The following is a 13,144-nucleotide window of genomic DNA, read 5'->3' on the forward strand; positions in this document are numbered from 1 at the left end:
GATGTGGGGGCTTTGCTGAAGCGATCCCAGAGAGGGCGCTCATGGCTTTGCGGAGAGCCAAATGAAGACATTCTAACAGCAAGGCTTCCTTTTCTCAGGGCTCCTGGTGCCTCATTCATATATAATAATCTATTAAATCATTTCTATACATGTACTTTAATTTTAAAAAATTATCACCAATCATGACACAAGCCTTTTGTTCAGGTTTTCCCAAACCGATGCCCACAGATGTGTCACACTTCCCAAGATTTTGTGCCCCACTGGTTAGAAACCACGTGCCAGACTTCCCAATATACATCAGGCCAGAATCTAAGTGGAACAAGGGACGCAGGTTAGTTACTATCGCTGGATTTAGACACTAACTGTCTGCACCACCTGTTGAATAATCAGGCTTGAGAAGAACTCCGATCCCTTGACTGTACTTTCCTTTCCTGATTGCTTATTTGTACCCTATGACTATCATTAAGTGTTGTAAGTGTTGTACCTTGATGTTGTCTTTTCTTTTATGTACACTGAGAGCATATTCACCAAGACAAATTCCTTGTGTGTCCAATCACACTTGGCCAATAAAAAAATTCTATTCTATTCTATTCTTATTCTAAAAGCAAGAATCGACCTTTCTCCAAATTCAGCCCCAAGGCATCTGCGGGATTGCAGACAGACGGTCAACCACCACGCGGGGATTCGCTAGTCCTGCCGCCCAGAAATAGGACGCCCACCCTGCGCGTCCGCAATTCCCACCGGAGAGGGGGGAAAACTCGCGAGGACTGGCACGTAAGGCCGTTATATGCCCCCCGGGGTGGTGGTGGATGGGAGGGGAGAAAGAAGATACGGAGAGAATAAAACGCTTTGCGGATTTCCCCGCAGGAAGACGGTGGGCGGGCGGTTCCCGTTTCGGACAACCACGGCACGTGCCTGCGGGACCTCCTTTTGCCAGCGATCGGCGGTGGCGCGCCGTCATTTCCCCTCTCGGGGGGAACCGAGGCGGCGATTTCGCTCCGCGCGCGGCGCTCCTTCTCTTGGAAGTAAATTGCTGACCCAGCATTTCAAAGGCTTAAGACGCTGAGCTTGTCGATCAGAAAGGTCGGCAGTTCGGGCCAGTTCGAATCCCTAGCGTAGGTCTCCTGCGTGAGCAGGGGTTGGACTAGATGACCTCCAACGTCCCTTCCAACTCGGTTACTGTTACTTAACTTGGAGAAGGAGGAGAGCAGGAGCCACTCCTTGCATTTCCCCCCTCCCACCCACCCCACCGCCTCCCGAAATGCGGGTGGTGCGATCACGGGAGGACGGTACCTCTCGGGTGACTTTGAGTGGATGAAGGCTGGGGGGTGGGGTGGGCCGATTCCTTGTACTTTTCGTTTTCATAAAACACTTGCAAGGAGTTTTGGTGCGGCGGGACGTGAAGGCAGCCCAGCCTTTCAAGCAGAGCGGGGATTATGGGCGTGAATAGCCTTTCCAAACGCGATTGGAACGCGCCGGGCTGAGAAAAGCTACAAGCGCTCCACGTGTTGAGATCCGGGAAAGCTCGTTGAACCGCCGCGGGCTTGGTTCCAAAGGAAAAGGCAGACCGCGGAATGCAAACGCACGTCTGAACTCAATGGCTCAGATAGAAATGGTTTAAGACACGTATGGTTAACGTCGCGGAGAGGGAGATGCAACACTCAACGCCGATCCTAACCCCTTTCCTGGCAAGGTTGCCCTCACTTTTCCTGAACCGACCCAACCCACAGACAGCTTCTTCTCCCCGCTCCGACTGAAGGTTATATACGTGGCCAGACCTTCAGGCGTGGCTTCCCACCCCACCCCACCCCCGCAAGCTTTTGTCCAGAGGTCTGGTCGTTCAGACGAGCCCCTCAAGCCTCGCCGGTGGGTTTTGTTTGCGGGGAGCACCTGCTGGAAAGAGGCTCGCAGCTGGGACCCCTCCCCGCCTTTGTCGATTGGCTGACAAGTGACACGGGGGTGGGCTGGGGGGGAGGAGGAGGAGGCGGGATCGGCCTCGCCCACCTGCCGCCCGGCCCATATTAAGCTCCTGGCTGAGCCGCTTCCAATTGCTTACATTGCGGCGGGCTGGCGAGCGACGGAGGGGAGGATCCGGATTTATTTGGGAGGAAAAAAGCAGCGGCGGCGGCGGCAGCAGCGGCGAGACTGCAGCGGGGTCTTTTCCTCAAGGAGCCTTTTCCATCGCCGGAAAGATGCCCCGCTCCTTCCTCGTCAAGAAACACTTTTCGGCCAGCAAGAAGCCCAATTACAGCGAATTGGAAAGCCAGACGGGTAGGCGCTGCGCCCGGGAAGAGAGGGAGAAGAGAGGATGGGGGGGTGGGTGCTGGTTTGGAGGCTGTGACCGTGCTTGGGGAGTGGGCGAGGGGGGATTGAGAGAGGACCGGCCAACTTAAAAGGTCCATCGGGGACTGCCTTGAGTGGGTGGGTGGGTGGATGGCTGGCGGGTTCAGCAGCGCCGCGGCTCGGGCTAGAAAGTTTCCCGCTAACAAGTTGGGAGGAGAAACATGTGGGATCGGTCGCCTTGCGGAGGACGCGGAGCGCGGTGGCTACTAACCTAGCAATTAGGGGAGGAGTAATCCTGGTTTTTAGGTTAGTTAGGTGCCATCCAGTCGGGCTGGGCTTGGGAGACCGCGGAACAAGCTCCCGCACGTAGTAAATTGGGACCTAAAATCCCTTTGAACTCAGCGGGCCTGCCTTCCGAAGAGCTCTGCCACGGAATGCTTTCTATATAAACCAGCTTGCTTTGGATTCCGAAAGGCAAAACCCCCCAAAAAACCTCCCCAAGTCCCATCAGCCTTTTTTTGCCACGGGTTCTTTTTTAAAACCGAACCTTGAAGTGAGGGAAAAGCACCTTTCGGTCCTTCCAAGAAGTGCTGGTGTGTGCTGTGTTAGGCTTGGCTATTTTTGACCTCCCTCCGTGGCTAATTCCAACCCTCAACAGGATGCTTAAGGTTTTCTTCATCAGAGTTCTGGCCCTTTGCTATGCCCAGATAAACTTATTCAAAGGTTCCCTGAGCATGTCAAATGTGGATGGATCTCAAAGGAAGGTAGGGTTTTTTCCAGTTCTGCAGGATTTTTTCTCTCTAATAGATTGCCTTTGGGTATCTCTCTCTCTCTCTCTTTTTTTTGCAGTGATCGTCTCTCCGTTTTTGTACGACAAATATCCCTTGTCTGTCATCCCTCAACCAGATCTCTTGAGTGCTGGTTCTTACTACCCTCCTCTAGTCTGGGACACTGGGCTGTTCTCCAACTTCTTCAACTCGGAATCGGAGTACAAGAATAGTGCAGCTTCTCCGCCCAGCCCTGATTCCAAACCCCTGGACCTGACCTCCTTGTCCAGTGAAGAGGAAGATGGCAAGACCAGCTCTGACCCGCCCAGCCCAGCCTCCTCTGCCACTGAAGCTGAGAAATTCCACTGCAGCCAATGCAGCAAATCCTACTCAACTTTTGCTGGCCTTTCCAAGCACAGACAGTTGCATTGCGATTCCCAGACCAGGAAATCTTTCAGCTGTAAATATTGCGAAAAGGAATATGTGAGCTTGGGGGCTCTCAAGATGCACATCCGAAGCCATACCTTGCCCTGTGTGTGTAAAATCTGCGGCAAAGCATTCTCAAGGCCATGGCTGCTGCAGGGCCACATCAGAACACACACTGGTAAAGCTGAATTCTTCTGTTTGTGTCTCTGGTCCTTGTTATCTTCCGCTGTTATCTTTTCTCTAGCCCCAGTCCTCCCTACCTTGCTTGTAACCTGATTCACGTCAACACTGCCTGTTAGCTTATCAGAGGAGATAAGTGTCTCCAGAGGGTGTTTCTCTGGAAAAGAAAAATGCTGTCTTAATTATAAGACCTTTTAAAAAGCAGATTTCCCCAAAATCCATCTTGTTTGGGTTTAATCATTGCAACCTCTTGATTTAATTGATTTTGTTTGGACTCCCTTTTTTTGTATTGACTGGTTATGTTTACACAACACATGGAGGAGAGCCCCAAACTTGGCCAACCCCATTATAGCATTGTGTAACAAAATTCAATTAATTTAACAATTTAATATGTGGCTTAAGTCCACATAACCATGGATAAAGGGTATCCTGCAAACCTAAGATACCTTTGTAAGCAAATCTTAGGTTTAGGTTTATAAGTCAGTGGCATTTTTCTATGTACTTATATTACTAGGTTTTTATCCCATCTTTCTAACCAGAGGCTTTGCACAACACATTGATCCAAAAATTAGCCAACATTCCAGTCTGTTGTGTGAATGCAGGCCATGTGATGATGGTCCTAGATGTTCTGCAACCGTAGAAAATTGGGTTGATTCAGTCGGTATTCCTGTACATACTGCCATTCTAAAGCAGCCACCTGGTTACTACTCCTACCCTTTTTTCCATTGTTTTGTTAGTTTACATAAGTTTTGGAGTGGTCCTGGGGAAGGGATTCCACAGCCACATCATCATGCCTATTTAATTTGGACACAGACGCCCTGAAGCCAGCTCAGCAGGCGCTCCATCGTGTGAATCAGCCTTGAGTCGTTCCAAGCACACACACAATGTGTGTGTATGGTGGGGAGGAGTTATTGTATTGAAAGGGCTTGTGAGCATTGTAGTCTAATGCTGGGCAGCCAGTAGCCAAGCCCTCCTCTCTATTTCCCATGCCTGTATTTGCATTTCAACAATCTCCAAGGTATTTCCTATTTTCTCCCTCCCCTCCTCCTCCTTTCTTGTCTAAACTAAGTATATAAAAGATGCTAAACAGGGGCCATACGTTTGCTGGGAGGGGTGGGGGAACGGCCTACTTCCTCATTTTTTCCTATATGGAAGGCCCCTGAAAGCTTCCTCTGATATCTGACGCCTTCCCTGGTTGCAAGCAGGATAAGCTGGCTTCTGGGCACAAAAAAAATGTGGTGTTGGGAGATGCTTCATTCCAGCATTGTTTGCCTACTGGGACCATGGAAATGGTGGGGAAGGGCTCTTGGAAACCCTGGAGCAGCCTTGGCAGGTGCTCTTAGAGAGCTGGGTTTGCTCTTCCTTTCCTGCACCTGTTACTGTAACGCCCCAGGCTGAACACCAGATTCCACAGCTGCGGCTTTTTGAGTGTTTAATCCAAGGAGTATCACATTTACAATGCTTTTCCCCCCAAGCAGCTTTTGTGGTGGGTCTGGGGGGGAGGGGGCAGGATCCTTTAATTGTTACTTAGTGCTGATTTCACACCCTTTTTAAGAGTCCTAAAGAGGACTGCCTGAAGGAAGCCAGAAAGACTTAATTGTGCTTTCCAAATCCAGCAGCCTGCTAAGTGAGCTCCAGAAGAATTTTCCTGCCAGGAATTCAACCCTGCTTTAGTTGGTTGAGGCTTGAAGGGAAGGGAGGGGGAGGGGGGAAGAAAACCTGGGAAGGATATAGTTCTATTGGAATGGGGGATACAATTAAATGTTTCAGCTTTTGGTGCGCTAAGCTGGCAGAAGAGGGCATTTTGTACCATGCTGTGAGCTCTTGCATTATATATAGATCAGTGCAATGCACACACACACATGCATACACACACATACACCGCTGGTATCCAAGAACGTTACTCTCCAGATAAAGATGCCTAGAATCTTGGAGTTCCCTACATGCTCAATTTGAACCAAGCTCCATTAGAATAAAAGTTAATAAAAGCTTCCTGATTCCAGGTGGATTTTTATAGAATAGAATAGAATTTTATTGGCCAAGTGTGATTGGACACACAAGGAATTTGTCAATTTATTGGTAACTTGGATTATTATTGTGGCAAGAATTGGGGAAGGAACTGCAACCTAGCATAGGAGTTACTTGGTGGTCTCCCATCCAATAACAGACTACTTTCCTTAGCTTTTTTAGGGACACCCTCGATAAGCACAATCCAGCCTCAGAATTCAGGCCCTGCTGTTTGTCCCTTTGAAATAGGGAGACTTGGTTTTTAACCCTTTATTTTGGATTCCAGCCTCTGCCTGATTTAAACCTGGCCTAATGTCCTAAAGTTGCCAAGGTTGGAGACCCCTGATTTACGGTATATATTTGGTGATTCAAGCAAAATTTATTTCCGAATTATGAATTGTGCTCTAGAGATTTGCTTAAACCTGGGATGAATCTTGGAGTTCCATAAACACTTCTCTTTTACCTAATAGTAGTGAAAGATTAGGAAGGTGATATAAACGGTGATTTATTTTTATTTTTTTACTTCTGTCACATGTTTTGTCAAGAATTCAGGCTGATGATCCTTTTTTCTCCTTTTTATCTTTCTAGGGGAAAAGCCATTTTCCTGCACACACTGTAGCCGGGCCTTTGCTGACCGCTCTAATCTCCGTGCTCATCTGCAGACCCATTCAGATGTTAAGAAGTATCAGTGTAAAACTTGCTCCCGGACTTTCTCTCGCATGTCACTTCTCCACAAACATGAAGAAACAGGCTGCCTTGGAACCCGTTGAATCCCATGGACTCCGCCGTGCAAAGCCATGTATTGTAACTAGTGTCCCTAGGAAAATAGTTCTGCTGAGCTGCCACAAACAGCTTATATTGAAATCTAGTTGTTTCCAGCTGCTTCAGGCCTTAAAACATCATACACAATGCTTCTTTCACTCTTTGTCTTCAAGAGAATTTTTCAAACCTGATTTGCCTTTGTATTCCATTCCCTGGCCCTCGTGGTGGCAAAATGCTTCTTGATTCAAGCCCATGCATGATCATTGCTTCATCAGAAATGATGGGTTGCCAAACAACATGGGATGATACTTTAAGATGAGCTTCTAAAACCTGGTGTTCTCCAGATGGGTTGGATAAATATCCCCAGAATTTTTAGAAATACGGATTTTTTTTTTGGTCAGGAATTCAGTATGTTGGAGCCCACACTCTGCAGCGTACCAATCAGTAGTGGGTTTCAATTTCAGCAGCTACCGGTTTGCTCGTGGGTGCGCGTGTGCTCACGTGCGTGATGCTTCTGCGCATGCGCAGAGATGTCTGGGTGGGTGGCGGGTGGCCAGAGCCTCCCATTGTCGCTGCTACCAGTTTGCCCGATCCAGGGTGAAACGGTAGCAACCCACCACTGGTACCAGTGGTGGGAACAGCTTCTCCAAAAACTGACATGTAGCTAAAAACATCTTGTTGAGCTGCTCAACTGGGATCAGATACATCCTTCGGGAACTTGTAGGCAGATTATAAGGATAACGATTACCTCTTTTTCCTGCCCTCCTGCGTCTGGTACTCAACAGTTTACTGTCACTAATCATGCCCGCTTTCATATTTAACAGCTGCCGAGTCCTCTCCCCTCAGAATTTTTTCCAGCTTCTTCAAAGCCATCTGAGTTAATAGCATTCACTAACATTTTACAAATGGGAAAAATATTCCAAGTCTCGTGCCTACCTTGCCTGAAAGATCAGTCTTTCATTTTTATCCTTAACAAGAAGATGACTAGAATAATAGATTCACAGTAACTCATGACCCTGAACTGATATGCCTTTAAACAAAGGGCAGAAAGCTAAGTGTTAATGCCTCCCCAGCATCACAAACTCTCCTTAGTGCAGCTATGCAGGGATACAGTATTTCATTAGTTCTGGGTCAGCAGAGGGATAATTCGCAATGCTTCAAAGACTTATGTCTGCAGAAGGCACTGGGTAGCCATTCAAAGCAAGGCTCCTGTTTACAAGAGCAGCTATGCACTCAAGCACCTGTTAATATGACTTCTTTTAACAACTGCTTTTTTTCAAAAGAACTGTGACTAATAGCGGGCACTTGTCAGGCGATTCAATAGCCGCCTGGGCAGGGAAGGCTGCCCCATTGACAGGTGCGTGCCAAAAGAACTACTTAAGGTTATTGACAGGTGCCTCTTGAATGCATTTCTATTGTACATTGTTTCCACATCATCATCAACAAAAAAACAAAAGGGTATGTTTACATTTCAAAGGTACACTGGTATTTATATATTTTTGTGCCACAATTTTATACTGAATTTAAAAAAAATACTTTTTATATATAATTATATACAATTTATTGATATTCAATAAAAAGGGTAATTTATAATTTGGTTTTGTGCACTTTCTTGGCCGTACTTACGTTTGGTCATTTGCCATGATTCAGGAATTCCTGGTCATGCTAGGAGCTTATTCCAGAATATCGGTGGATCCATTGGACAGTTTTGGGAATTCCGACTGACTTTTGCCTCTGATCCCAGCCACTACGCTGCTTCCCAGTGACTGCCTGTGAAGGAATGTGCTGCTGGATCAAGAAAGATTGCCCAAATTTTGTGAGATAATAATTGCACTTAAGATGTAATATAAATCATAGGAAGCAGATTTGTAGCAAGCCATACTGTTGAACTATGCTCTGTTTCCTGATTAGCCACATCTCCCTAGGGTTTCAGACAGGAATCTGCCATCCCTATATGGAAGTGGTTAAGCGTGAACTTGTAATTTTACCTATCAAGATTTTTCATCAAGTTGAGTGGAGGTGGGGTGCACTTTAGACTTTTCTTTCAAAAACCTCAACTCCTCTCCCCCTGAATCTTTAGCCCTATACTCTGTTTTTGGTTTTTTTTCATTTTACATTTTCCGGAACACCAGAGGCACACTGGGCTTGATCTAACACCCAGCTTCAAATGCAAACACTTACTTGCATTACTTGCTTATTACTCATGTTTCCTGGAAGAACCAACCACTTATAGCCTCAGAGTCACTGCAACACCTAAATCTTAGTCTGGACAAATTGTTGACAAGGAAACTCTTCCTTACCCAGTCAGGTCTCAATATATTCCAGATCTGCCTCCCCCTACATACACCAGCTAGATCATGGAGGAGAGCAGACAGACCTGGTGTTTAGCAGATCAGTCTGGAGATAAGGGTGCCAAAAATTCAGCATCTAGCACCACAGAATGAGGCATCGGGACAAGAAGTGGGACAGTAAATTGCTTGTCCCGTTTCCTCTGAAATGGCCAACCCCAATTATGTCATTTTCCTGTCACTATTCCTCCCTCAGTTTCTTGCATCCTCTTTGGCTTCTGCCAAGCCTGGGCTATCTTCCTTTACCTATAGTATCTCACCACTGTGTGATGACCTGGCTATTTGATTGGTAGCTTTTCTAACTAGTCCCACATTCATCCTCCTAAAATCCCCTATCCAAATTGACCATTTTATCCAACCTAGACCTCCTGTCACCTCTCTTCCCCCGCTACATCCTCTAGCTGGGGCTCAGTCCTTTGAGAACATTCCCTCCATGAAGTCTAGAGCAAGGGTCTTCAACCTTGGCAACTTTACGACTTTGGACTTCGACTCCCAGAATTCCTCAGCCAGCATGTGCTGGCTGAGGAATTCTGGGAGTCGAAGTCCACAAGTCGTAAAGTTGCCAAGGTTGGAGACCCATGATCTAGAGGGTCAATCTTCACCATGACACCTTGGCCTCTTGTTGAATGAAGTTTGAATTGTGGCCTCCTTGGTGCTCTCTGAACTTGGTTGTTTTTTTACAGACTTTTCATTTACTAGGTAATGTTTAATGTTGCAAGCTGCCCAAAGTTGATTCAAAGCGAGATGGGAGGCAAAATAAGAAAATATATATATATAACATCATCAGTGCATCAGTATCAACTTGAATTGTCTATCCATGTTTAAGGTCACAAATTGCATATGGTTCCCAAACACCGTAGCTCCAAGATTTTTCTAGTTCGTTTTCAAAGTTCATTCATATCAAGTGATCAATGTTTTTAAGTTTCTGCTTCAGTATCATTACTTTACGGGAGCAATCAATTTTTATTTAGTCCACAATTGAATTAGCTTGCTCTTTCAGGCTATAGTACTATTAGTAACTACTCCAGATCCATATTTCTAAACTGTCAATCTTCTTTTTTATTTTTTCTAAATGTCAATCTTTTACAGCTATGCAATGCCACTAGGAAAGCCTTCTGCTTAACTGTTCTGATCCCTGAACACAGAAGCATCTTTAACCTTTGTAATGCTTTCTAAAATTGTCATTAATATTTCTCTTTATTTTTCCAGCATGTGGCTCATCTATCTATTCTTGAGCCTAAGAAACAAAATGATGTAGCAGCTTAACTTCTTTGTTGTGAACCATAAGTTCGATAAACATATTGGTCAACGATATATTTAAATTATTTAAAATTAACACAGAATTTTCACTTTAATTTTTTAACTTTCAAAACAATCTCTTCTAAGTCGTAATTTACTTTCATTTAACTAATGATAGTCTCTGCCTCACTGGAATGATTAATATTTCTATCTTCAGTTCTTTTTCCTGCTAAAAATGTGGATCCTTGCTTCACTCCCTTTTCTTTTTTGAACTTCTCTGTTTCTTCAAACTCAGTTTTTATAATAATTTCTTGATTATTGAAAATATTCTTCTTCAGAAGAATAATCAAGTATTCTGGCAAAACCATTAACTGTAATGAATTCCACATTCTGTTGTGATCCACAGAATAATAGCCCTTCTTATAGTCAAGGAAACAAAGGTAATTCTTCTTGAATTATCCTTGTCTACATGCCCTCGTTAGTTTTCTGATCTTGTTCTTCTGCCATTAATAAATACTGCTTATTCATCTATTCTTCTGTGAAAGATCTAAAGGAAAACTTTGCAGAAGGCAAGTACTGTATGAGATAAATTGATAATTTGCATACAGTATTCTCTTGCTTTTCCATTCTTTGGCACAGAGATATTTATCAATTTTTTTCTAGTTCCTAGGAAATATAACCCTGTTTCATATTTATTGTTATACAACTGTTTCCAGTTGTTGATGTATTACTATTAGTCCTTCAATTGTCTCTTCTTTGGCAACTTAAACAGCTGTTTGGAAATTTCATTTGCTGGCTGGTCTATTGCTTGTTATAACTTTATTTGCCGTTATTAGAACTGTTCTGTGATTATTCTGGGGCAGTCTTACCTGAGCAGTAATTTTTCCTTAACAAGGAACAATTTTTCCTTAAATTTCCTCTATTTCTTGACATTGATTGAACTTCCTTCTATATCAAAGTGGTAATTTTCTGAGAGGACAAGCAAATCGTACACTCTTTTTATTAACTGTAATGATAGCTGGGAATGCCATTGGGAGACAGGAAGAAGAGATGATGCTGAGAGAACAATAGGATAAGAGGTAGCATGGCCCACATTGGCATAATGGGCGGAGCAAGAGTTTCAGAAGGGCCTCCCCCTAAGTTCTCAGACTGTAAAGATGACAGTGAGAAAACTCTGCATTTAGACACGCAACATTCTTTTAATGTAGCTTTACAATAAAGTAGCATTACTTTATCTGGCCAGGTTTCCTGTCTGGTAAGACTGACATCAGCTTCTTCTACAGTTCATTTAACTAGACAGCTTCTTTAAGAGTGAAAATTTTTTGTGCTTTGCCTAAACAGTAGACCACTAAGGCCATTGCTATTTTACCGAGAAAATATATATATATATATGTAGGTCTTTGGTTATTTGGGTTTTCTCCCGCGTAAAATTGGAAATGTCTTGGCAACGTTTCGATGAAGTCTCATTCGTCATCTTCAGGCTTCAGCTTCGTGATTCTGGGAGCAATGTGTGATCGTGCTCCCAGAAGCACGAAGCTGAAGCCTGAAGATGACGAATGAGACTTCATCGAAACGTCGCCAAGACACTTCCAATTTTACATGGGAGAAAACCCGAACAACCAAAGACCTACATACAAACACCCGTGAAAACCTCAGAAAACAAATATATATATATGTGTCATTAATTGACTGCTGTTTGAAGTGAACTTACATATTTGCTTGATGAAATGGATTTGTGTTGCATTGCTCCAATTGTAACTTGTGTGCATAAAATGGCTGCTGATGAATAATTTATGATTCTCCCTTGGTGGGCTTTCTGCAGCTCCAATTCTCCTACTCTACAGAGTGCAACCAATCAGGTATACAAGCTTGAGTTACACTAGTCTCCCTTTTGCAAGGGAGGTCTAAACGTTTGGCTGGAATTCTTTCTCCAGGACTTTAATGGGACAAATATTAAATCATCATCAGGTCATCAGAAGCCAACTCACTGGGTGGGGGGGAGGAATCATGAAGTTTTGCTGGAGTTACTTTTGTGAACATGGGGATTTCTGCAATTATTGAAATGGCTAGTCAGGACGTACTTCTTCCAAACATCACAATTTGAAAGTCTGAGCCAAACGTCTACTGGCTGTCTTCCCACTGACTTATGAGAGAAAGATTGTGATGGGGAGGGAGAAAGGGAGAAATCGAAAGTAGTATTGTTTTGTCCTTTCATTCCAAAGGTCCATTCTAGTTCATCATTCAGCCTCCATTGGGGGATAGCCAGATAGCCTTGGAAAGGACCTTATACCAACCATGGAGATAGTGTAAACTATTTCTCTTTTCCCTCCTAGAAGGAAAGAGAAAGAAAAGTCTTCTCCCTCTTCTGCTGGATTTTCACCAAGAGGATTCTAGATTTCTCAGTTATTTGGTATGTGTGTCCTCCAAGATAAACAGAAGGACTGTTTTGCCAAGGATTAAACTGAAAATCCATCTCAACTATACTTGGTATTCACTTACCTTTGCTACCAATTTGCAAATGTGAGCACATGTGCCACCTCTGTGCATGCACAGAGCGTTAAAAACAGTGAAGGTATCCGGGTGGATGGGGGGAGCTTCCTGCCACTGCTACGGGTTCGCCCGAACCGGATAAAACCGGCTGAATACACCACTGTTTGAGACCTTCTATATCTAAGATGGCTAGTACTGTTCTTGTCTGTCCTCACTAAGCTGTAGTCCTTTTAGAACCCAATGGCCTGATTAACTCTGAAAGTTATTCAGCCTACTTTCCACGCAAGAACAAACACTGAGAATATAAGTTTGCCATATTCCCAGTGCAAGGCACGGTAGCTTTCTGTTGGCAGGGACTCCACCTTTCCTCTCACTTCTGTGGTTTCATCTCCAGACGTTCATCATTAAATAAAGGGATTATTTTGCCATTTCCTCAACAGTGACCAACTGGCTTTTCCATTTTTTTCCCCTTTTCTCCTCATAAAAAGATAACCCAGAAAAATGAAGAGTAGGAATAACTACCATTCGGATTGGCAAGGCTCTCAATGCTCCATTTGATAGATCTTCCCTTCACTCTGCCTTTGTCCTTGCACAGCAGGAAAAAAAGTAGCCTAAGCCACTTTTTTTTACTAGACAATACCC

At 44.4% G+C, this 13,144-nt stretch overlaps 1 protein-coding gene across 1 annotated transcript; it reads left to right on the forward strand.

The window, feature by feature from the left end:
* Positions 1-2,035: 2,035 nt before the first annotated feature.
* Positions 2,036-8,010, forward strand: SNAI1 (snail family transcriptional repressor 1). Its single transcript, XM_058178230.1, has 3 exons — positions 2,036-2,271; positions 3,133-3,654; positions 6,252-8,010. Exons 1-3 carry the CDS (start codon positions 2,193-2,195, stop codon positions 6,431-6,433), a joined length of 783 nt encoding a protein of 260 aa, XP_058034213.1. The 5' UTR covers positions 2,036-2,192; the 3' UTR covers positions 6,434-8,010.
* Positions 8,011-13,144: the final 5,134 nt, after the last annotated feature.

Source organism: Ahaetulla prasina, chromosome 3 (assembly GCF_028640845.1).
Source record: "Ahaetulla prasina isolate Xishuangbanna chromosome 3, ASM2864084v1, whole genome shotgun sequence".
Lineage (NCBI taxonomy): Eukaryota > Metazoa > Chordata > Lepidosauria > Squamata > Colubridae > Ahaetulla > Ahaetulla prasina.

Excerpts from the sequence above, each read along its gene's own strand:
- SNAI1 (XM_058178230.1), top strand. The coding sequence starts at position 2,193 with ATGCCCCGCTCCTTCCTCGTCAAGAAACACTTTTCGGCCAGCAAGAAG. Across the intron at positions 2,272-3,132 it reads CGAATTGGAAAGCCAGACGG|TGATCGTCTCTCCGTTTTTG; the intron begins GTAGGCGCTGCG and ends TTTTTTTTGCAG. Across the intron at positions 3,655-6,251 it reads CCACATCAGAACACACACTG|GGGAAAAGCCATTTTCCTGC; the intron begins GTAAAGCTGAAT and ends TTATCTTTCTAG.